This window comes from Eleutherodactylus coqui, chromosome 4 (assembly GCF_035609145.1).
Source record: "Eleutherodactylus coqui strain aEleCoq1 chromosome 4, aEleCoq1.hap1, whole genome shotgun sequence".
Taxonomy (NCBI): Eukaryota; Metazoa; Chordata; class Amphibia; order Anura; family Eleutherodactylidae; genus Eleutherodactylus; species Eleutherodactylus coqui.
In genome coordinates this window covers 135606384-135630170 of record NC_089840.1, presented here as the reverse complement: position 1 = coordinate 135630170, position 23787 = coordinate 135606384, and the positions used below count along the sequence as shown (strand labels likewise).

Sequence of the window (23787 nt, the reverse complement as noted above, 5' to 3'; positions counted from 1 at the left end):
CGTCCTCAGTGCAGGATTCACTAAATCATCCCAGAGAGATGTCTGTCAAGCCTCTGAAGACTTCCATTGAAGGAGAACTCACCACCTCCCGTGGTAACTTGTTTCACTCATTGATCCCCTCACTGTCTAATATCTAATTTGTGTCTCCTCCCTTTCAGTTTCATCCCATTGCTTCTAGTCTTTCCTTGTACAGATGAGAATAGGGCTGATCCCTCTGCACTGTGACAGCCCTTCAGATATTTGTAGACAGCTATTAAGTCTCCTCTACGCCTTCTTCTTTGCAAGCTAAACATTCCCAGATCCTTTAACCGTTTCTCATAGGGCATGGTTTGCAGACTGCTCACCATCTTGGTATCTCTTCTCTGAACTTGCTCAAGTTTGTCTATGTCCTTTTTAAAGTGGGGTGCCCAGAACTGCACACGGTATTCCAGATGAGATCTGACCAAGGAAGAGTAGGGGGATAATCACCTCACATGATCTAGACTCTATGCTTCTCTTAATACATCCCAGAATTGTGTTTGCCTTTTGGGTAATGCATCACATTGTTGACTCATGTTCGTCTGTGATCTATTAGTATACCCAAGTCTTTTTCACATGTGCTGCTGCTTAGCTCAATTCCTCCCATTCTGTATGTGCTTTTTTCATTTTTCTTGCCCAGATGCAGGACTTTGTATTTCTCCTTGTTAAATGCCATTCTGTTAGTCGCGGTAACTTGCAACAGGATGCAATGCAGCAAGGCCATAGTGGGGTTTTGGCTACGAGATGTGGCCAAAAATGTCATGCAGCCCTAGACTAAAAATTTGCGCTGACCGCAACTCCTGACCATCGCTCAGCGCTACGTAAGTCTGGTTGGGGCATGCTGATATATACAGTGTACTGCAGAGCGCGGATCTCCTCTACAGAGCTTTCTTTATAACTGCCTGTTAGGTCAATTCTATTTCCAACCTACTTCAGACAACTGAACGCTGGGATTCCATTGGTTGGTATCAGCAGCAGCTGTACCCTACGAAGGGGGTCCTAACTTTCAACCTTGCCTCATATAAGCTCCACATGGCACTATACTGTCCTACAGAACGGCCAGCAGTAACGAAGAAAGCGTCCCGCCGGCTCCCTGACAGACGCCATCCATCTCCGGACTACATTTCCCGGCAGGCCCCGCGCTGTCCCGTGCGCATGCGTGTGTCACCACAGCTGTCCGCCTCACCCCCGGGCTGATGATAAAGGTTCCGTCCCATGGGCAGTGCGCCTGGTTGTTGTTGTACTGCGGCGGCCGCCGAGGGCTGAGCGGGGATGGAGGACAGCGACCGACGGAAGGGCTCTGGCGGGGGCTCCGGGTCCTTCCAGCGGGAGTTAGGCCGAAGCTTCGCCTACTACAACAAGCACCTGGGCAGACTGCACCAGAACCTGCGGGACACCAAGAAGTTCTTCTGGGACATCAAACACACGTACAGCGGGATACCGGAGCTCGACCTGAACGGGGAGCTCAGTAAGAGCGCCCCAGGTGGGTAGCTGGTGCATGACAGTGTGACAGCGGTGGGGAACTACAAGTTCCAGGATGGTGCTGAGCTTCCCTGCATTTTGCTTGGTTTAGTAGTGCTGGCATGCTGGGGGCAGAGGCTGCTGGTGCCACCCCCAGGATGCTGGGTGCCGGACTGCACGATTACTTTCCTCTAGTTGTAGGGTTCAGTCATACGGGCGAGAAAACCGTGCGACATTTGTGTTGTGATGTACGAGAAACCGTCATGTGTTTATTTTCATGCAAAAGATTTTTTTTTCCGTGTCTGTAATGCGGCGAGCGCAGACGCTGTTGATCTGCGTTGCAGGTTTCAGACTTTTATTTACACGCATGAGAAACCAACGCCGCTTGTTCTCCCTTAAAGAGGTTGTCTCGCGATAGCAAGTGGGGTTATACACTTCTGTATGGCCATATTAATGCACTTTGTAATATACATCGTGCATTAAATATTGGCCATACAGAAGTTATACACTTACCTGCTCCGTTGCTAGCGTCCCCGTCGCCATGGTGCCGTCTAAATTCGCTGTCTTCTGGCGTTTTTAGACGCGCTTGCGCAGTCCGGTCTTCTGTCTGGTGAATGGGGCCGCTCGTGCCGGAAAGCTGGTCCCGCGTTGTCATCGTAGCTCCGCCCTGTCACGTGTGCCGATTCCAGCCAATCAGGAGGCTGGAATTGGCAATGGACCGCACAGAGCCCACGGTGCACCATGGGAGAAGACCCGCGGTGCATCGTGGGTGAAGATCCTGGCGGCCATCTTGGAGAAGGAAGAAAGAAGTCGTCGCAGAGCGGGGATTCGGGTAAGTAATAAATATATATATATATATATATATATATATATATATATATATATATATATATATATATATATATATATATATATATATATATTTTTTTTTTTAACCCATCCCTTTGGGTTTGTCTCGCGCAGAACGGGGGGCCTATTGAAAAAAAAAAAGCAGTTTCGGCGCGAGACAACCCCTTTAATCTGTATGGCTGACCGAAATGGCCCGTTTAAGGCAATGAGGACACGTGACCACGGATGACGCATGCAGATTTGCACATCAAATCAATGGGAATGCATTGCGTGTGGGTTTTTTTTTTTTTTTTTTTTCATGCTTGAAAAACATAATGGATACATCCTAATTAAATAATAATGCGATAAGCTGGAAATGCGCAGATCTTCGGTCTGTGAAAACACTGGATTTCAAGCACCACCACTGAATACGCCAATGTGAATGAGCCCTCGGGGTGTCTTACACGGAGAGACCAATCATGTGCAGGAGCAGACGGTGATTCGCTCATCTCACAGGGAGCCGTTTATACAGGCAGATATAGGAACACAACTGCAATCGAATCCTCATTCCTTCATTCACTGTACCACTTTTATGTGGCCTAAAATGAATGAGAAGTGAATGAAATCTCACTGGCCGTATTTACACAGAATGATTATCGATACACTTCGCACAATCCAACAAACTTTGAATAAGTGTTTTATGTAAAAGAGCATTTAGCTGCTTGGCATTGCCAGTGATGCTGGCTCTGCGGGCGGTGCAGCAGCTTCTCCCAGTTGGCTATGTAGGTTCTCATCTTCGATTTCCCACTGTCCAGTGGCTGATGCCCCGTAGAAGTCTAGTGATGCTGGGTATACCGTCAGTGTGCCCATGTGGGCTGTGGCATCTTGGCTAGAGACAAGCTGCAGCCGGTTGGGCTCAGGAGGACGTGTGCTGTCCATAGATGCTCACATAATGTGTCCCCCTCCAACAGATTGTATGGGTGATGGCAGGCTGCTCGGAGCTGCGGGCAGCATGGTGATCCAACTGCCAGAAGGAGCTGCCTGGGTCACTTATCCTGCAGCTGCAGGTCTTGTGGGCACTACATGTGTAATGTGTCCTTTCCCGTAATTGTCAGTTGCGTGAACCCCGCCCACGCCTGTCCTACTTTGGTGTGTGTAATGCAGCAAAATAGTCCATTGAAATCAATGGGCGTGCAGAAATCTCTACCCACTGGTGGGGCGGGAATCTGCCTGTGAGCGTGCTGTGTATTCACGGGCCGAAATCCGCAATACGTGTGAGTGAATGAGCCCCTAATATCTGATGGCTGGGGACTGGACTGGGACGTCCTGTCTGAGTTCTCAGGCCTCTCTAAGGGTTTAGTCACACAAACTCCTTTGTGCATGTAGTAACTTGGTGAATAGAATCCACTGACCCCAATGGACTTGTTCACATGAGCGTATTCTGTGCGCTCATCTCGTTTGTGCAAAAAACACCCAGCTAGCTTTATTTTTGAGCGTATGGCACATGAACATAATTAACTTAATTGAAGTAAATGGGAGCAAATGTGTACCACACACGCACACTCCTAAAATTCGGTAGAACACAGGTGCACCCATCGCACAAATGTGCAGTGAAAGTGAGCGTATCAATGCACTTAGATCTGTGTGTAATCTACTCAAGGCTGCCATGAGGTTGGCAAACTCCCCATTGTGAAGGTGATCCCTTTAAAGGTCTTCTAGGGGTTTGTGCAGTAAGCTTGTGGAATGGATCATTTTAAGAGAGGCTTTCTGGTACTTTAATGAGATGTGATTCTTGGGAGTCTGACTGCTGGCAGACCACCGATCCACTGAAGGAGGGGCCTGCAGCGCTCTAGCTGTCCCCTTCATAGTGCCATACGTTTGGTAGTGGCTGTGCCTGGTACTGCAGATAAGTGCCATCCAAGTGGGGGGCTTGTGCTCCTATGTCAGGCTCAGCAGCTAGACAAGGCATGATATACCATGAATGGGATGCTCATCCACTGATCTGTGGGGGAGCTGGGAGTCGGACCCCTGCAGCCTTCTACTATCTTGAGGATAGACCAGAAGTATAAAAGACCCATATGGAAGTTTCTGGGAATGTCGGGGGAAGTCTGCATGTATTAAACGTGGATTTTACTGCATATTTCAGCTTGTTCATTGAATGAGGTGAAAATTGGCAAAATGCATAGACATGCTGCAGATTTAAAGGGATTGTCTAGTTTCCAGACAACATCCCTTTAACAGGACTGACTTGGTAAAATTGAAAAAACTGAGTTTGACTTCGTTGTAATCCTATCGTTTGTTGTGACAGCTGACTCCATCACAAGTCATGTGACTGCTGTAGCCAATCGGCGTCTACAACGTTACCGCTTGTTCTCCCGGCATTGACACACATGCTGAGTGCCAAGATGCCAGGAGTTTGGGAATGTGGTGCTTTGGCCTCTGATTGGCTGCAGCGCTCACCTGACTTCCGGCGACAGCTGTAACAATGTTGGAACGTGAGGGCGGCGGAGGGGTAAGTAGCGCACTGTTTGTTGGCCTACAGTCAGCCCTATGTAAAGGTCGGGTACCAGATAACATCCCTTCAACTCCAGACAGCGTGGCTCTTCTTTCCACAGTGTGGATGATGGATATTATAATGTCGCCCGCTTCGCTCCGGCTAGAATATGCTGGTCTTCTGTATACAGATCTGCAGCGAATCGTCCCGTATACTAGAGGAGTTCTGAGAGGCCGGCGACACCTGCCACAAAAAATACCTAAAACGAGTCTAAAGCCTAGAAGATGGTGTGGCATATTCTTGCCTCTGCGATCTTTTTGTGCGTTTTACACGGAACGATATCCTTCAAAAAGATCGCTGGATTGTTCTAATTTGAACCTTAACCGCTCAGTGTAAACGCGGCCAGCGACTGACCGCTTGTTTGTTAATTGACCACCTGAGGAAACGAATTCACGCTGCGCATACAAGCCCCTCGTGGTGCTGGTGTATGCACTACAATGCGCTGTCCTTCGTGACGTAATGTCCCACAGCGGCGGTTGGCCACAGCACCGTCATGGTGTGATCCTGGCTGCACATTGGGAACGTCTTGGATAGGTTCTCCGCTCTGTTCTTGGATAGGTTCTCCGCTCTGTTCTTGGATAGGTTCTCCGCTCTGTTCTTGGATAGGTTCTCCGCTCTGTTCTTGGATAGGTTCTCCGCTCTGTTCTTGGATAGGTTCTCCGCTCTGTTCTTGGATAGGTTCTCCGCTCTGTTCTTGGATAGGTTCTCCGCTCTGTTCTTGGATAGGTTCTCCGCTCTGTTCTTGGATAGGTTCTCCGCTCTGTTCTTGGATAGGTTCTCCGCTCTGTTCTTGGATAGGTTCTCCGCTCTGTTCTTGGATAGGTTCTCTGCTCTGTTCCGCATCCTAACTTCATTCTTGTGGAATTCTAGTGTGTGGGTTTTTTTTTTTTCTGTCTTTTTACAGAATGACTGAAGTTCCGGTAATTACTTTTGGCGACTGTTTTGGTCAGTGGACTTGCTGCCGGTGGGAGGGGCTGTGTTCACATTAGCATTTCATCCATCATTAGTGTGTTTTTTGCTGATGTCTTAACTGCTGAAGCTGATGGGTCTGACAAAAAGATGACTTCAGTTTGCAGCAGTTTACAAGGGTTTTCCAGGAACTTCTGGAACCCCCCTGACATTGGTGTCAGTGAAGGGACCCCCTCCAATGACGCACACCCCCAACTGCTGCTAGGGTCTGTTTACAGCGGCTGCAGCAGTCTTGTGGGTTGTTTAGCCACATGACCATATCAGCCAATAAGAGACCAGCAGGAACATCATCGGTGACAGCCTGTAAACCTGCCTTGGGGCTTCTACATTAGCAGGCCTGGTGCCATTGTGATGGTCCGGCACCACGGTGAGCATATTAATGTTCTAGTTTTTTGGCACAAGAGCCCAAAACTACATAAATAAATCAATAACTCTAAAAACCTCTTTAACCCCTCAGTGACGCAGCCTATTTTGACCTTGAGGACACAATGATTTTGTGGGGACTTCCATCTTCACTCTTCAAAAGCCATAACTTTTATTCTAAGGTTTTTCTACTTTTACATAATCCTTTTTTGGAAGTTACTTTTACAATGTTGCATTCAAAGTCCTATAACTTTTTTATTTTTCTTTTGGCGGAGCTCAGAGGGCTTTATTTTTATTTTTTTTTTGCTTGACGAGCTGTATAGATTTTATTGGTATCATTTTGGGGTAGCTACGGCTTTTTAAATCACTTTAGGCCTCTTGCACATGGCAGAGGCAGAAACCCGCAGCAGATATCCGGGTCTGGCAGTGGCGTCTGTGCGTACCTGCTGTCGCCATCATTTTTGTACTGTAGATGCACCCAGCGGCTCGCTGTTGCACATGCACAGTACAGATTTTTTTGTCTTTTTTTTTTTTTTTTTCCCCCACCCCATTACTAGCTGACGTGGTATCCGTGACCTGTCCGCAATGTTCATTGTGGATGGGCTGCGAGTCGGACGGCTTCTATCGACTTCAATGGAAGCCATCTGCGGAGCCTGCCTGAAAATGGAGCATGCTACGATTTTTCCTCTGCGAACAGAAATTGCAATTGATTTCTTTTTGTGTGCAGGGAGCAGCAGATCTCCATGAGGAGTAACGGGCTGTATGTGCTACAGATTCGCAGTGTGGTGGCTGACTGCAGATTCCGCAGCAAATATCCCATCCGCCCTTTATGATTACATCCCAGTGGTCCGATGACGTCCCAAAGAGAGCATGAACCCGTTACATACTGCGATCTGCATATATCGTTAACGGCCGGAATATCTGTTCTTCTGTATCCCTACAGTTGCAGCTAGAGGCTGGATATCTGACGGCCAGCTTATGCCACTGGCTGGTGCGGGCTCCACTTCGATCCTGCACCATTCACAGAACGTAAGCTTGCATCCTGTTGCGTTAAGAACCCCACAGCTAGGACTTGGATCCTGTAGCATCAAGGGGTTAAAGGAAATGACTATTTTATGGCCTGAATGAAGGACCTGAATTCTTCTTCCACTGCATGCCTTTACATGGCACGACTGTGGTGCAAACCGCTCAGTGCCGTGTAGTGGGGGCTTTAATTGGCATTATTACAAAGCAGAGGGAAAGTTTTATTAAGTGACGTTTTCTTTTCCCCGGGCACATTCATTGTTGTCGGTCAGCTGCTGCTTCCGGATATAAATATACTGGGTAGTTATCATGTCCGTGTAGCTGTTAATTTCTATATAGAGCGACATTCTCCATATTGATCTAGCCTTCCTTCTCCTGGCTGGACATGTGTCCCATGGTATAAGTGTAGGTAAAGGGCCCCATTGTACACTAAGAGCGCTGCGTGGGTCTTTGGACGCCTTCATCTTGTGATCCCGGAGCACGTTGCTTGACCTGCGGAGACGTTCCTAGGGGTATTACTGTGATCTCACCGCTATTTGAGGAGTTCTGTTCTAGTTTCAGGCATAAGCTACGTTGTGAATTCTAAGTGAATTAGTTGGATCTTGTGCAGAATCATGTGATAATGGCTGCTGTCAGACAAGATGAAAGGAGGTCTCAACCTAAGCAGTTACTGAGGCTACAGATTAACAGATTAACCGGTTGTCTTTTCATGCAAACTACTTTTCTGAGGGCACTAAAGTGTTATAAAATCCAGTGGAAACACGTTGCACCAGTACGGGTTAACTGGTGGTCTTGGCTCAGATCCACACTCAATTTGATCCCCAGGTTTCTCGCGACTAAACTAATTGAACTTAGTGTAGCCACCAAAATGCTAAGTTGTGGACTCCGCTGATGGGCCTTTCCTGGGTGGTGATATTACACCCATGTTTGCTGGTAGCGGCCATATTTTTACTATCGCTGTGAATGCTGGGAAGTCGCTAATCACAATGTCGCTACATTTCTACTAGGTTCAACCCTTGATTGCTGAAGTGAACTTTGTTTTGCAAATCTTAAATCAAAATGTGTTGTTGCAACACTTTCCTTACAGAGACTGTCGCCATGTTTTTGCACCCCTCTGGTTACTCATGTCTGTGTGGGTCTGTGCAGCAGTTTTATAGAAGCTTGCATTTTATTAGTAGCCTCACATGTATAGAAGACACCTGGATATTCTTGATTGCTGGCTAGCTACACCTACTCTGCCCTCCAGCCATTAACAGCTGTCTGCCATTACTGTACATAGAGCTGCCCATCATTGGCTGGAGGTGTGGGGTGGCTGTGGCCGAGCTGCAGCTCATGAATATGCAGGAATAGTTCTGGGCCTGGCTGCTACTAATAAAAGTTTCTCCAAAGTGTGATGGGCACTTCAATCTGGTGTTCTCAGAGGGGTGGAAAAACATGGTGACTGTCTTTTATATAATACTACTAATTATAATTCTGATTACCCGGCGTTGACCGTGTAGTTTATTTTGGGACACTGAAAGAATTTATGTATGAGATAGATATTTTAGTGTGTGTGTGTACTGATATATTAGTAGGAGGAAGAGGAGGTCTACCATAATGTCTTACTGCATGAGAAGGGAAGTTGTCTGTAAGGCCGCCTGTCCTCAGGCATTTTTGCATTGCGTTCCCCGCGACGATAATCCGGCCGCAAGAAACGCAGTGACTGCTTTCCATTGTGCTGCTATGGAAAGCTCAAACCCCTGTCAACAAGCGGAGAATCGTAGTGATTCTCCGCTTGTGGGTGGCAAATAGCGGCATGCTGCGAATTGTCGTGATTCTCCACGGTGAGCCTATCTGTCAGGCTCACAGCAGAGTTCTGTCCAATGGGTACGGCTCCCCGGCAGTGGCTCCCGTGGCGTTGATCCACCGTAGGATACCGCAACACCCGTGGACAGGCAGCCTAAGATATTATCTGAGGAGCAGGAGCTCTGTGTAATACTGGTGTAATTAAAAATCAAAAACAGACTTCCCCTGTAATTCTTGTTACCAATAGCAACCAATCACAGCTTAATACCAAATTGCTCAAGGCATTGAGTTATGGTGGCACATACATAGATCCTATTTTTGATAGATGGATACAATATGAGCTGTTCAACTCCATTTCATGGGTCCAAGGAAAGGGTGATTTATTCATTTTTTTTTTTTTTTTTTTTTTTACAACTGCCCAGTTCCTTGAAAATCACACTTTAACGAGACCTGGATCAACAGTATGGTTGGTGCAACCAGCACTTAATGTGTTAAATCTTAAAGGAAGTTGGTTACCAATTTATGCTTTATAAACCAGTCCCAGCACAAAAAATGTGCTAATACAACATGTTTCATATGAAAAACTCATTTATGTTCACAACTATAACTCGACGACTACGCCACATGTAGCGGACTTGATGCAGAAAATCTGCACCAGAATCTACATCATTGATGCAAAATCTGATATGGATCCTCTGCAGACTTCTTCCCCTTCAGTTTAAAGAGTGGAATCCTCTGCAGATGCACATCAGAATCTGCACTCAACAGTGTGTGTTTTGCCATGGCTTGTGATGCTTATCGGCACTGAAGTGCCATTTGTGAGCACCCCCGTAGGTAAAACCTTCTCTACAGGGGTTGTACCAAGATTGCAAGTCACCTCTAATGCACAGGCTAGGGTGTGGATTTTTGACTGGTGGTCTCACTGAGACTCCTGCTGATCTGGAGAATGGAGGTACCATGTTCCCTCTGGCTGTCACTTCAGGGGTCGCTTACAGTATTATTGTATCTTGTCACCACCAGGAAGCTAGGGGTTTGATAAGGCTTGCATGGAGAAACGTCCCTGTCACACCCCTAGCTCCCGATTGGCTGAATTCCTGAAGGTCTTTGCAGTGCTGTACTGATTTTTGCCTGGCCTGGAGGGTTGGGGTTAGTTTTTCCTGTTAGGCTTAGCTTATTAGCTCTAAATGCTTTCATGCTACAGGTGTGACATGGAAGCATTTAGAGCTAATCTAAGCCTAACAGGAAAACTGACCCACCATGGGGCAAAAATCAGTACAGATGTTGCTGCTATCAGTGTCCCATGAGCAGCCGACCTTTCCATCTCCTGCAGACGCTGCTATCGGTGTCCCCAGAGCAGGCGGTCCCCCTCCATCTCCATCCACAGCTGTGTATTGTGGCTTTTCAGTGTCTTTCTGCTGTGACAGGGGAGCGCTGATGCTGCAGAGCTCAGCTACTCCCCTTCAATGAAGCCTCCCTGCATGCTCCCTCCTCAGCCTCCACCTGTTTTTGCCAGCAACAGCAGCCCCACTGCTTCATGAGCCAGCTGTCCAATCACCTCTCTCCATGCCAGGGAGAGTGACAACAGGGCCAGTAAAGGGGAGATGGGAGCCCGGTGTCTGGTACTGCTCCCCTGCCTCCTCTACCTTCAGCACCTGTCACTGCCACCACTGCTGAGTCAGTCCGGGAAGCTACTCAGCTCCCCATCTAAGTATTTTCCCATCCGGGCAACATTCTCAGTGACTAGCAGGACCTGTGAGGTCGAGGAAGGGGAGGAAGCTGCCAGCCAATCAGGAACAGGGGGCGTTACCACCCTGTCAATCTTGTCTCCCCTCCTACTTCCTTGTGGTGACAAGATACAATAATACCATAGCTTCCTTCATCACACTGGCGGAGCATGGACTGGTGGCCCTCTATTTCCACCCATCCAACTGAAATGACTAAAGTGCATCCCACTCAGGTATCTCAGCAGGCCCATTGAAAGTGAAATAGAAATTGTAGCACCAATGTTTCTGGTGGCGCAAAAAGTTTAGGGTTCGACCGCACTGTCTTCTGTACCATCTGTTTCATGTACAGATGGAAAGTGTGTCACGGCCTGACTGTGGGACTCCGGACCCGAACTACGGTATATGCGCATATCATACAAAGTTCAGGTCCCGTGACCCGCGGTCTGGCAGCAACACGCTTCACTTAATGCGTATAACAGATGGTCTGGAAGACGGTATGGGCAGGCTTTAGTCCCAAGGTAGAATGGCTTTCTGTATCAGGGCAGAGATAGCCTTCAGGTGTCAATTTATTCATGAATTTCTCAGAGGATTAACAGAGGAACGGCACGCTGTAGAGTTAGATGAGATTCTCTGGTGTGACTTCACTGGGGTCACAAGTATTTAGCAGAAGAGGGGGGGGGGGGGCGCTGCCTCTAACACAGGAGCTGGTTTGCTATTTATGCTTTTTGGTTTCCACTTTTGAATAAAGTATTTATGTAGAACATCATCTCTCCAGCCTCAATCAGATAAGGGAGTGGAAAATCTTTCTCATTAGTTGCTATGACGATGTAATGATTTCTCTGCTCTATTTATATATTGCAGACAAGTATGATGCATCTGTCTTCTCATGGAGTTGGGTTTTCTCCTCCCCTCGTTTGGGGTATTATCTCTGTATACATCTCTATGCCATACAGGATTGAAAACTGCTCCCTTATGCATTCTGGTCTACATGGGTGCATTCACACGGGCGAGTGCCATGGTGGTGCGAGAAAGCTCCAAAGACATCGCTTTGTGACTTTCACTGCAAGTGTGATAAGAAAATGGCATCGGTGTTAAAAAAAAACCACGTGTGGCAATCAGAAAAATTAAAAATTGAACCAAACCCTTGATACAATTTCCCCCACCCCATTGAAAATAATGGCCGTGATTTCTGCAGACTCACAAATGGTGACCACCCTGCAGATCAAGGCAAGAGTTCACCGCATCATGTATGAAGTGTAGACTCTTATCTGCCCACTTGTGAAACTCTGAAGCCTCCACGGCCCAGTTGTTGACATCCAGGGATTTGCCGGTTAACCCAAATCCTACTCGAGCAGCAGCTCCATGGTTTGTGGTAGTGCGGCGTCTGGTTTTGCTGACCAGACTTGTGAGCCACACAATGATGGATGCTATTTTGGAATAATGCAGGATATTCTCTATTACTGACTGTAGATGGGATAAGTAAAGTAGCGTCATCTCCTGATAATACAACTTGTAGGATACTCAGAACTGGCAAACCTCACAAAGGCCTATACAGCAAGGACTTGGTAGATCGGTTACCGGAAGCCTGGCTGCAGAAATAAGGAACTGATTTAACACTGTAAAAAGAGAAAACCCTCTGCTCTACACGTATTTGCTCTCCATAAATTTGACTTTAACTTCGGGTTAAAAAAAGCCCCCCTCCCTTCTTGCACAACAGCTGATAGAATTGAATTTTTTTTAATTTATTTATCTTTTTTTGTTCTAACCCCCTTTCCCTATTTCACTCCACTTTAAAACTTTTAAAAGTAAGTTTTAATGTACTTTTACCCCAGTACATTATACGGCACATTAGCTAGTACTGTTCAAAAATACAAATCGTCCTGCAAAAAACAAGCCCTCAGACATCCACATTGCTGGACAAAGAGTTGTGATTTTTATTTCTTTTTGAAAATGGGAGGAAAAACTCAATGTGCTTGGTTCTCCCCCCTTCTGCTTTCCTAATCAGAAAAGTACTGAAGCTTCATCTTCTTCTGGAATGGTTGATTTGCCTAATTAGTGCAAGTGACTTGTAATTATGGTGTTCGTATCCAATCTCGTTTCAATGTGTACATCAAAAAGGTTAAGTTCATCTGGTATTGTGCTGCCAGCCAGTGACAAGTTGGGTTTAGTGGTAGGCTGATGATGGGAAGTGCTCTTCAGCCGTGTGGCTTCGTGTTTAATCATGCCGGTGTTGTTGCTCAGCTGGCTTCTCCAATACGTGTCCGACAGTCGGTCCGCGCACTCTAGAGAATTAGCTGCAGTTCTCACCACGCTGTGTGGAACTTGAGACTTGGGCGTAGAATCTTGTAAGTTGGTGCTGAAACCTCACCTTTTTAGAAGCTGTTGCATGCACTTTTAGAAAGGTTTAGTGTTTGTTCTGTTTTTGGCCTATGATATCCAGGCTCTCGTAGTGTAAAAGTGATATAAGCTCCGTTCAGACCTGCTGACTTCTCGTTTTAAATGAGCAAATGTCAGGGTTTGCTGGGCAGCAGATACATCATTGGCTCATTCCAATGAGAAGTCGTTCACATTCACACAGGTGTTTGAAGAAGCATGGTGTTTTTTTTAAACTCTGCGTTTACTGTGGTTTTAGAGCACTGTCATGCGCTCTGCCAGCACAGCTGAAAATGCAGCCAAGGAAACTGAAGGGGGAAAAACCACTGGCCTAGCAGGCACTGTCCGGGTCCCTCCTGCTGCCCTCTGGAGCTCCAGGCAGGCTTCCGGGCACTTGTCAGCACCAACAGTATCTTTTGCAGCGGTATGGACCCAGACGGCACCTGCTAGGTATTGCGCTTTTTTTGTAGTGTAGCTAGGGCTGTACAAAGTTGTGCCGCGTTTGCAGCAGCGCTGAAACCACTGCCCATTCATTTCAATGGGCAACACAAAGCTGAAAACAGGCAAAAAAATGCATTACTCTCAAAAGCGCAGCATTGTAAATGCTGTATTATGATGCTTGTATATTATGATGCTTGTGTGAGCAGCCCTCCACAAATAAATGGGCGCGTTGTACAGCATTTAGCACTGCGCTAAATGCTGTACAAAAACACCTAAATAGTTTATTTTCTTTTAATGGCTTCTCCAGAGGATAGGTGATAGCCCCTAAAGGGATGTTCCAGGCAATTTCAGACGACCGTATATCGGCTCGGTTTTCACGCCGAGCCGATATACGGTGTCCTTGTCTGCGGGAGGGGGGGATGGAAGAGCCAGGAGCAGGAACTGAGCTCCACCCCCTCCTATTGCAAATAATGGAGAGGTGTGGAGAGGGGGCGGGAGCTAAGTACCAGCACTTGGCTCCGCCCCATCCCTTCCCTCACATTGCAGACAAGGACACCATATATCGTCTTGAAAACAGAGCCGATATACGGTCGTCTAAATAAGCCCTAAGGCTGGTTTGATGGGTGATAAAATCGCACAAATTTCCTAAAGTGCATGAAAATGCAGAATTGTGAAACTTATGCTTTTTTTTTCAATAGTTTCCTTTACATTTGCAATATTTTCACTCATGTTGCGAGGGAGGGGGGAAACGCGGCCTTCGCTATCTCATAACTCTTATATATAATTTAATCTCCCATGCTTCCCTATGGAGCCTCTCTGTTGCCCGTATGAAGCTTCCTCATGTGCTTCAGGCCCACATAAATGTGCTTCTAAAAGTTCTCCGTTGCCAGATGTCAAAGCGACTTTCACAGACAAACAATTCCTGAGAAACTGGAAAATTCTTTTTTAGCGACTGAATGCCAAAAGCATCACAAAAACAGCCCTGCTCATGGAAATGACACGCTGCGAAATAGTAAGAGAATAATGAACCAATTGTAAAACTTAGCAACAAATCATTAACCATCTGATACCTGGATCCCAAATTGGCCAGAAAATCTGTTTGTGTGACGGGGTAGTATCTATGCCCCCATGCTTGGATGCTCTCGTAACCATGTCTGGTTGTGTCCTGGGGATCCAGGCATCGGTGAGCTCCAGCACAGTTTGTGTGCCAGCAGCCCATTGTGTGACGGGGTAGTATCTATGCCCCCATGCTTGGATGCTCTCCTAGCCACATCTGGTTGTGTCCTGGGGATCCGCGCATCGGTGAGCTCTTGCAGTTTATGGCACTACTTGGTGTCGGATGCCCTGGATGCAGGATGGTCGCACGGGTTCTTTGCTGAACTAAGGTCTGGAGGAATGTTTAAGCCAGTCTGTGGCATCAGTGCTTCAGCACCCACATGTCTGGCCACACGAGGCACCAGTGTAAGGTCTGGCAGTGACTCTTAATACGGGCATGTCTTAATTCGCTTGTCTGACACTGGCCTAAGGACTCGCTCACATGGGTGTATTTAGCCTGCTTATATACACGGTGCTAGAAGCCCATTGATTTGCATTGAGACCTGTGTTTACATGTGTGCATAGTATGTGTATGGGGGCGGGAAAAAAAACACACAAAATACGCATGTTGCGTGTGCGTATGTGAAGGGAATAAACAAAAGCGCTCGTCTGAGTGGGCCGTAGTCTTTCCCCTGCAAAATGAAGGTGGTGAAGCACTAATTGCAGCCAGGACCTGGACTTGTCCCCCTGACTGTATTAACAAGTCCCGGTTAGTCAGCGTAGCCCCACCTGGGCTTTGCAGTGAAAGTGCTTGTGTAATAGCAATGTGAGGGCTCCCGCAGCCAGATAGAACATGCCGCGACTTGTTTCCCGTGCATCGTGATGCCATGCGGTAAAACATCGCTCGGGTTCATATTTTGTGCGTCTCTATAGGCCACTCTCGTACGCTGGTGAAAACGCAGCTTTTTTTTCCCTTAATGCAGCATTTGCTGTAGTTTCAGCTGCGTCCACACTTGTTTTTGACAGCGCTGAAAATGCTCACTATTCATTTCAGTGGGCGTCGCATCGCGATTAAAAACACTGAAACGGCCGACAATGGAACAGACAGCGCTAGTGAGCCGGCGTATCTGACAGCCATGTTTGTACTGCAGATGACAGGATATCTCGCACACGCTGTCATGCACAGTCTTTCTGGTTTCATATCTTATTTTTTGCTCTTAAATTTCCTTTGGTCTCCAATAGCGCATATAAATGCTGCCCGTACAGTGTAACTGCATACCTACAGCATTGGGTACGCACCCATAGAACAATGGGCTCCGCGGCACAATAGAAGTGTTCTTTTTTGAGCTTGTATCATATGTATCGTTGGAGCAGGACCCGCACCCCTAGTGTTTCCATCAACTGATTACTATGTTACTGTGGTTCTGTAACTTGTCTTTCTGTACCCCCCCCCCCCCCCCCCCCCCGTCTATGTAAGCGCTGCGGAATATGTTGGCGCTATACAAATCCAGATTATCATATGCAATGTATAGTCGCAGGTGTGACTGGATCCATGTACTTTCCTTGACTCCATTCAGCAGCCGGGCGAGGACTAGTGATCACATGGCATATCTCAGGGGCCGTTCTCACTTATGGCCGGTCGCAGACAAAGAGGGTTTTATCTGGGTGTTCGCTTCATAAAACATTCCTAGACTTCTTTGTGATGTAACGTTTTGGGCTATTTTAATCCCCAGCCGCTGTGTGGCATTTCTGCCCCTCACGTCTTATAATCTCCTTCAGGAGATGTTCGCAGGGCGACTTCTATCCGTGGGCATAAAGGGGCTCTGCGTGTAATCCATGCTGACATTTGCCATCTAAGAATGTCTCATTGCTGGTAATGAAGTCAGGCTGTACTTTATATGGTACTCTCTTCCTTGGGTGGATTTGAAATCTGTGTGCAGCGCAAAAGTGACAGGCCTCTACTTGTTGGTGGAAATCTGCTGCGGATTTTCAGGCAGAATCCACATTTGTGAATATGGCCTAGTACAAAAATAAGACAGTGTCTTATAAATTTTTGTTCAAAAAGGTTTGACTTTTTTTAATTAACTGTTAGCTGGGCTTAATTTTGGAGTAGGGCTTATATTTCAAGCATCCTCAAAGCCTGACTCATTTTGCATCCTCAAATTCTGGAAAATCATGCTATGTCTTATTTTCAGGGAGACGCGGTAGGTTCTTCAGGGAGTAATTAGAAATCGGCTGTCCTATAACATAACCGCTGTGGAGCATCTTCTTATATCTGTGCTGTTCCTCCTGGAAATGTAGGCCTAAACGGACAGCTTGGTGTTACTTGTTGTGTCCTTGCGGTCTGTAATTGGTGGTGCCATTGTCAGACTTGCTGACAAGGGAATGGTAATCTCTGATTGCCCGCTGGTAGGTTACTAGGAGGCGACTAGGAGATATACCTGTGCGTTGCATGGTGCTTTTATGACTAGCAGTCCTGGAATATATGAAGTGGCCACAGCAATGAGCCCCGCATCGCACTGGAAGCTGTCCAAAAGACAATCTGTGTTGCCATGGCAACCAGTCACAGCAGCTTTCATTTTACCTCAGCAGTAGAAGAAATGAAAGCTGAGCTGTGGTTGGTTGCTATTGGCAACACAAACTAAAGGGGAAGTCAGTCAGTTTTTGACTTAACCCTTTCCAATCCACTGTCTGACGTCTAAAGACATTATGATTTAAGGCTGTACAGCTCTGATGTTGGAAGGCGTCCATCGGGGTTCTCTTACTGTATATTGCCAGCCGCTCTGCTGTCTGAGCCTATCCAACGTGTCACCTCCTGCAGTACTGGCTTTAGCCAGCATATAGCGCTGTTGTGTAATGGCAGAAAGAGTAAGCCCCCTCTAGGATAATCTGGATACATATTGGATTGGAAAGGGTTAATTCCACCAGTATTTGTCGCCTGGCGCTGAATGCCAGAGCGCACATGCTTGCAACGTGTTTATGTGATTTACCGCTGCATAGACTTTCATGGGTGACTTTTAGTTAATGGAGTGAAACAGGGCATTCTGCAACTTTAAAAAGAATTGAAGAAAAAACGTGAAACATCGGTCCACATAAAGGGCGCGTGTGAGTACGCCATTATTTAATGCGGTAGACCTTTTGAAAGAAATGTTGGGTGGTAAGGTCATCTTTCATTACCACAGGTAGCTTTCAGTTTGACTTGAGGCCGCTGATCCCTCTAGTCCATGGGTGACGTGTCAGGCAGGTGTCACACAGGTGGAAGCACATTACACACACGTACTACGGATTTACGCAATATGCATTGTGTATTTGTGCGTACTGTACTTGCACATTTGTTTGCGCAAAAAAAAAAAAATCTGCAACCATGCTGCAGTTCCTTGAGATGGGCAATTAAGTTAAAGGGGTTGTCTCGCGAAAGCAAGTGGGGTTAAGCACTTCTGTATGGCCATATTAATGCACTTTGTAATATACATCGTGCATTAAATATGTGCCATACAGAAGTTATTCACTTACCTTCCCTGCGCTGGCGTCCCCATCTCCATGGCTCCGTCTAATTTCAGCGTCTAATCGCCCGATTAGACACGCTTGCGCAGAAGGGTCTTCTCCCTTCTGGTCGGTCCGGGCCCGAGCGGCGTTCTGGCTCCGCCCCCTTCTAAGTGTCATCGCGTAGCTCTGCCCCGTCACGTGTGCCGATTCCAGCCTATCAGGAGGCTGAAATCTGCAATGGACCGCACAGAGCCCGCGGTGCATCGTGGGTGAAGATCCCGGCGGCCATCTTGGAGGAAAAGAAGGAAGAAGTTGCAGAGAGGGGATTCGGGTAAGTAAAATTTGTTTGTTTTTTTTTTAATTTCAACACATCCCTTGGGTTTGTCCTGCACTGAACGGGGGGGCCTATGCAAAAAAAACAAAACGTTTCGGCGCAGGACAACCCCTTTAATTCAATATGTGCCATTTTTGTGTGCCAATGTACACACTTGGAGCGTGTTGCATGAATGTGTTAGACAACCTGGTTCCACTGCACGATGCCACTGCAAACGGAAGCAATGAAGAGTGTCGGAGGCCGTACACATAATGTGGGTTTGTTTTTCCCACAGCCAGTCATCAGAAGGCAGTAACTGAATAGTAACTCAGCCCTGCAGCACGGTGTAGGAAACTAGTTTATAATGCTTAAATCTGGGACCAGGCATGAAAGTTGCTGTAAGAGTAGAACATCTGCTGTGGTAGATGGAAGCTGCCATGTGCACCCTCCTATACTGCCTAGTGGATTCCTACAGAGCAGGTCGAAGGACGGTGACTTTTGCACTTAGCTCTCTTACACGAGGTTAATCTGCATTAAAATAACAAGCATTCATAGTTTGATTATCAGCAGTTTTCCATTTTCACATTTTTCTTAATTGTTCCAACTCATGTGCCGGAGCAAATTTGTCCGCCTCGTTCTTAGTGCTGCTGGTTGACATGTGACTCCAGTTAGGGTTGTTTTTTTTTTTTTTTTCCTTTTCTTAAAAGGCCTTTTTCTAGGCTTTAACCTTTTTGTATTTCTGGACTTTTATTTTAAAAATAAAAATTCTGGCTTCTGGCCATGTTACATGGTTTTTCCTACAGCGCCCCAGTAGCAAAAGTGTAGTATTACACTAGTGCCTTTTACATCCTATTACTGAACTTGTAAAGCAGAGAAGTCAGACTCTTCATAGATGCTCTTGTAAAGAAAGGTCCCTCATACTTAATTTGATGGTTTAAAATGGGTTTTCCTAAACTAGACAATCCTTCTTAAATGGTAGGTAGTTTCTGGCTTTGGAACTGGTGGAATTCACCTCCATTGTTTACTTTGCATAATGATTTTGTAATTGTTGCAGAAAATTGCTAATGGTAAAACGAAAAGGTACTTTCATCTGTAAGAACTTGTTCCTCCAGATTTCCTCCCACATTAGATATGGGATGGGTCAAGTCATGATTAGAACTTCCCCATTCAATCAGGCTGCCACATATACCATCTGCTCCCATTGTCTGTGCACTGGCATCCAGTAGTAGATTGAGAAATCAAGTCTTTTAAAGGGGTTTTCCCACAACTTTGAAAGTGCTTCACAATTACTGCCCTTCCTGGCTGCTGCTGACTAGAACATGGCTATAGAAGGTCACTGTTGTGGCCAGTGATTGGCTGCAGCTGTCACATGTCCTGGTCAGCAGCAACCAGGAAGTAGAGTGGCTGTGAGCCATGGGAAAACCCCTTTAAGAAATTATCAAAGTTAAAAATTCCACTGTATAAAGGTCCCTTTAAGGACCAGGTGGTTTTGTAGCCACATGGGTAACATGGAAGCATTTACAGTGAATAATCTAAGCCTAACCTGAACACCGATCCCTAACCGTCCAGCTAAGGCATTGTATAAGCACACAGCTGCTAGGAGTTCGCTGGAGCAGCTGTTCCCATAGCATCTCCCCTAACTGCTATGGTATATCCTGCCAGCGGCGCCATGAGGCAGGGCCTTGGCTGTCTGACTGCTCCGGTGTCTCCTGGCACGGCCGCATCCACTCCAACTCTTGCCGCAGCACTAGGGGGATTAGGGAGGCCTCTAAGGCTGGGTTCACACGGGGCAGATTCGCTGCGGCAAATCCCCATGCGGCCGCTAATCCCGGGATTAGCCAGCCATGTGGATGACATTTACCGACTGCAGCATGTCCCTTTTTTTTTTTTCTTCCCCGCTGCGGCCACGCTCTCCTCTATGGGAGCGCCGGCCGCAGTGGAAGAGCGAGTGGCTGGGAGCGCCGGCCGCAGTGGAAGAGCGAGTGGCCGGGCTGCTTCAAAACCGCTGCGGTTTTTGAAGCAGCAGTTCTCCTGGCGAAAATCTTGTGGTTTTTCGCTGTGGCCAAACTGTGGGATTTCCGTCGGGAATCCGCCCAGTGAGAACCCAGCCTAAGGCCTCATGTCCACGGGCAAAAGAAAAATTAAAATCCGCAGCGGCTTTTAACTCTTCGCCCGCCCGCAGATCGGCACCCCATAGGGATGCATTGACCAACCGCAAGTAGATAAATACCCGCGGATGGTCAATAAGTTATTTTAATTTATTTTTTTTAAATGGAGCATGAGAAAATCTGGACCATGCTCCATTTTCATGCGGGTCTCCCGCGGGGACGGCTCCCGCAGGCTTCTATTGAAGCCTATGGAAGCCGTCCGGATCCGCGGGAGACCAAAATCAGAATATACTCACCTGCTCCGGATCTTCCCTTCGCCGCAGATTCATCTTCTCTCCGTCGTGGCCGGATCTTTTTTCTTCGGGCCGGCGCATGCGTGCGGCACGCAACCGACGTGCCATGCACATCCGCCGGGCCGAAGAAAGAAGATCTGGCCGTGGCGAATGGGAAGATCCGGAGCGGGCGAGAAGTTTATTCTTATTTTAAGCACTCATGTCCGCGGGCAGGAGGGACCCGCTACAGATTCTCCATGGAGAATCCGTAGCGGGCCTGATATTCCCCATGGACATGAGGTCTAATTGTCCTGCCACTGTTCACAGCTTTGATTTTTTTTTTTAATTTATTTATTTATTTTTTTTTTTTTCCATTTTATTAGGGGGGTAAAAAGCTTACATTTTTTTTATTTAACATTTCTAGTTTATTTTTTTTTAATTTAGTATATTTACTCTGAAACAAGTGAGAAACTTGTTCCTTTATTTTAGATCTTTTGATCTGTGTGGTTTTGGATTACAGTGATCACTGGCCGGTCTGGTCAGGGTCTGCTATGACCCTGCAGCTCTGCTATAGCAGTGGGTCACATGATCCCCCGGCTCCCATAGTGGAAGTTGCACTTCACTGTCACTTTTCAGTACGCAGCGCTCATTGAACAATTGTGTACTGAAGGAGGGGGCTGAAAGGGTTAAAAACCCTCCTGCCTTCACCTTTAGGTTATGAGCTGTGACTAACTGACAACCTGTCCTGCTTTTAATTGCAGAAGCAGGAGTCTTTAATCCCAGCCGTAATTTTACATACAGCTGGGCTTAAAGCCTGGGACAAGGCGCCATATATTTACAATGTTTGGTCCTAAATGGGTTAAACAGGACTGTCAGAAACGCAAGAGCCTGATGGCTGCCCCACAGACTGCCTGCTGACTGTTTCTCCTGTGTTTCACAGGAAGGACAGCCTCTTAAATCAATGGAGGTAGAGCAGCTGGGGATCGTTCCAGCCCATCTGCCTCAGCTCACAGTAAAAGGGAGTTGCTTACATTAAGCAGTTCCTGTTTTCACAGGCCAATAGCACTGCATTGATTGGCTGCGCAGCGGTGGAAGAACCAGTCGGTCATCGCATTGGTTCTTCCGGCGCTGCATTGATTGGCTGAGCAGTGGTCAAAGAACCAATCGCAGCCATCGCTTTCTGGATGTGGAATTTATGAATCTTGTAAGCAGGAAGTGATGTATGAGTGGCCGAGGACTGCGGGAAGCGCGTCAGAGCTGTGGCGAGCAGGGAGAGGGACCTGGACCGAGCCTGTTAAGCAAGTATAATAAGACCTAGTGCCTCTTTTGGTGCAAAAATTAATAGAAAAATACATATATTTTTGTTGTCTTACAGCATTAAAGAGTGAAACCGTAATATGGAGGAGAGAATATAATATAAGTGCAAAACTTCAAAGTAGACCCACTAATCTAATTCTGTGTCCGTAGTAACATTTGTCCTTTAACTTGCAGGTCACCTGAACTCCATCACTTTTTCAAGTCAGGAAGAAGACTACTTGAAGGTGACTGTTCGTTGTCGGCCATGTCTGTTTGTCCTGGGACAGAGCTGTGCTGCCAGAAGCAGAGTGGCTAATGCAATTTTTGGGGATCACCTTTTACCAGTTGGTGGTTGTTCCAACCCAGAAACCTGCAAGAGGAGGCGCATCCGTTTTAGGCATGGGCAACAGACACTGGTGAGCTTGGCACTGCCAGAACAGTATGAATTGGTTCATCAACTAGTAGCCCATCAGGGCAAATGGGATACAATTCCTGATGAAGACTTGGAGATCCCGGAGGACGAGGAAGATCCTGCGCACAGGATGGCAGAGCTGGAGGTGATTCTGCCCCATCATTTGCTGCAGGTAGGTGTCAGGCATTTCTGGCTGTTGGATATGGGAAGAATGTAAAGTTGGCTGACTTGGAAATTTCTTATATAAATGGCTAATGTCCCTGCTGCTTTGGAGATGGGGGTCCTGTATGATTCCAGGACCCTCACCTCCTGAGATTGCAATGATGGCTATTGTATACTGCTGATAATTGCACGTTACATAATAGAATTGTGTGAAGAACAAGTTGAACTTCTATTCAGCAAACATGGCTTGTGCAGCTGACTTCTGGCGTATAAAAGCTGCAATTTTGGTACATGTCCCAACTTGTACTCTTCTGCTGCGCACTTTTGGGTCGGCCTGGCATTAGGGGGCGCATGTTGCTTGACTTTTTCACTTACTAGTTGTGTTTAGAAACGGGTGTAAAAACAGTAAAAACCTACTCGTAGCTGGCAGATATGACAGATACATGAAGAAGCTCAACCTCTTGATATATCTGTCACAGGAACGCCAGTGTCTAAGTAAATGCGCCTGTATCTGTTCCAACATACCTGACTTGTATGTATGGAGTGTAATTGAAAAGCGGTGTCGCTTTATATGGCTGACTAGTGGTTGTCGGCATCTGGGAAGGCTGTATTAGATCAGATAGTCCTACTTCATACTATGCAGCATGCGCTGTCAGCACAATGCTCCTGCGCTGTTTATCATGCAGATGATCATGCTCCTAATACACAGGCTGCAAAAGATGGATCCAGCACTGTATCGCACAGTGCCCTGCATTGAAATGGCGCATGGATGCGCTACACGACGGTATGCCTGCAGTAAAGCCAGCGGCGCAGAGAGTCTTTCATATTCCACATGGACTGCGCCAACCTGCAGCTTTCTTGCTATATTATGGATGGAGAAGCTGATTTTAAGATTTGGGGTGTGTTTGTTTTTTGAGAAGTGGGAAAAATACTCCCTTTCCTTTACCTATCCTATTAGAAGTAAATTGAAATCTAAAGAAATAGTGCCGATGGATGGGATGTGTTGTGCTTGAAAAATACGGACGGGCAAGCACAAGACCCTGTGATTTTAGTGATGGTCATGTGGTGTAAAGACTGCGGATTCTGTGTGGAAAGCCTGCAGCATTTTTCACAACTGGTTATAAGGGGACTCGCTTGCATGAACGCATCTACTAAGCAGTGCTG

At 46.8% G+C, this 23787-nt stretch overlaps 1 protein-coding gene across 1 annotated transcript in view; it reads left to right on the top strand.

The window, feature by feature from the left end:
* The first annotated feature begins 1204 nt into the window (after positions 1–1204).
* The window catches only part of DSTYK (dual serine/threonine and tyrosine protein kinase), a 60186-nt gene continuing 37603 nt past the window's right edge, over positions 1205–23787 (top strand). Inside the window, exons 1-2 of the mRNA XM_066600163.1 lie at positions 1205–1501; positions 22245–22633. Of these exons, the coding sequence (XP_066456260.1) occupies positions 1291–1501; positions 22245–22633 (600 nt within the window). The 5' untranslated portion in view covers positions 1205–1290. The remainder of the gene's footprint in view (positions 1502–22244; positions 22634–23787) is intronic.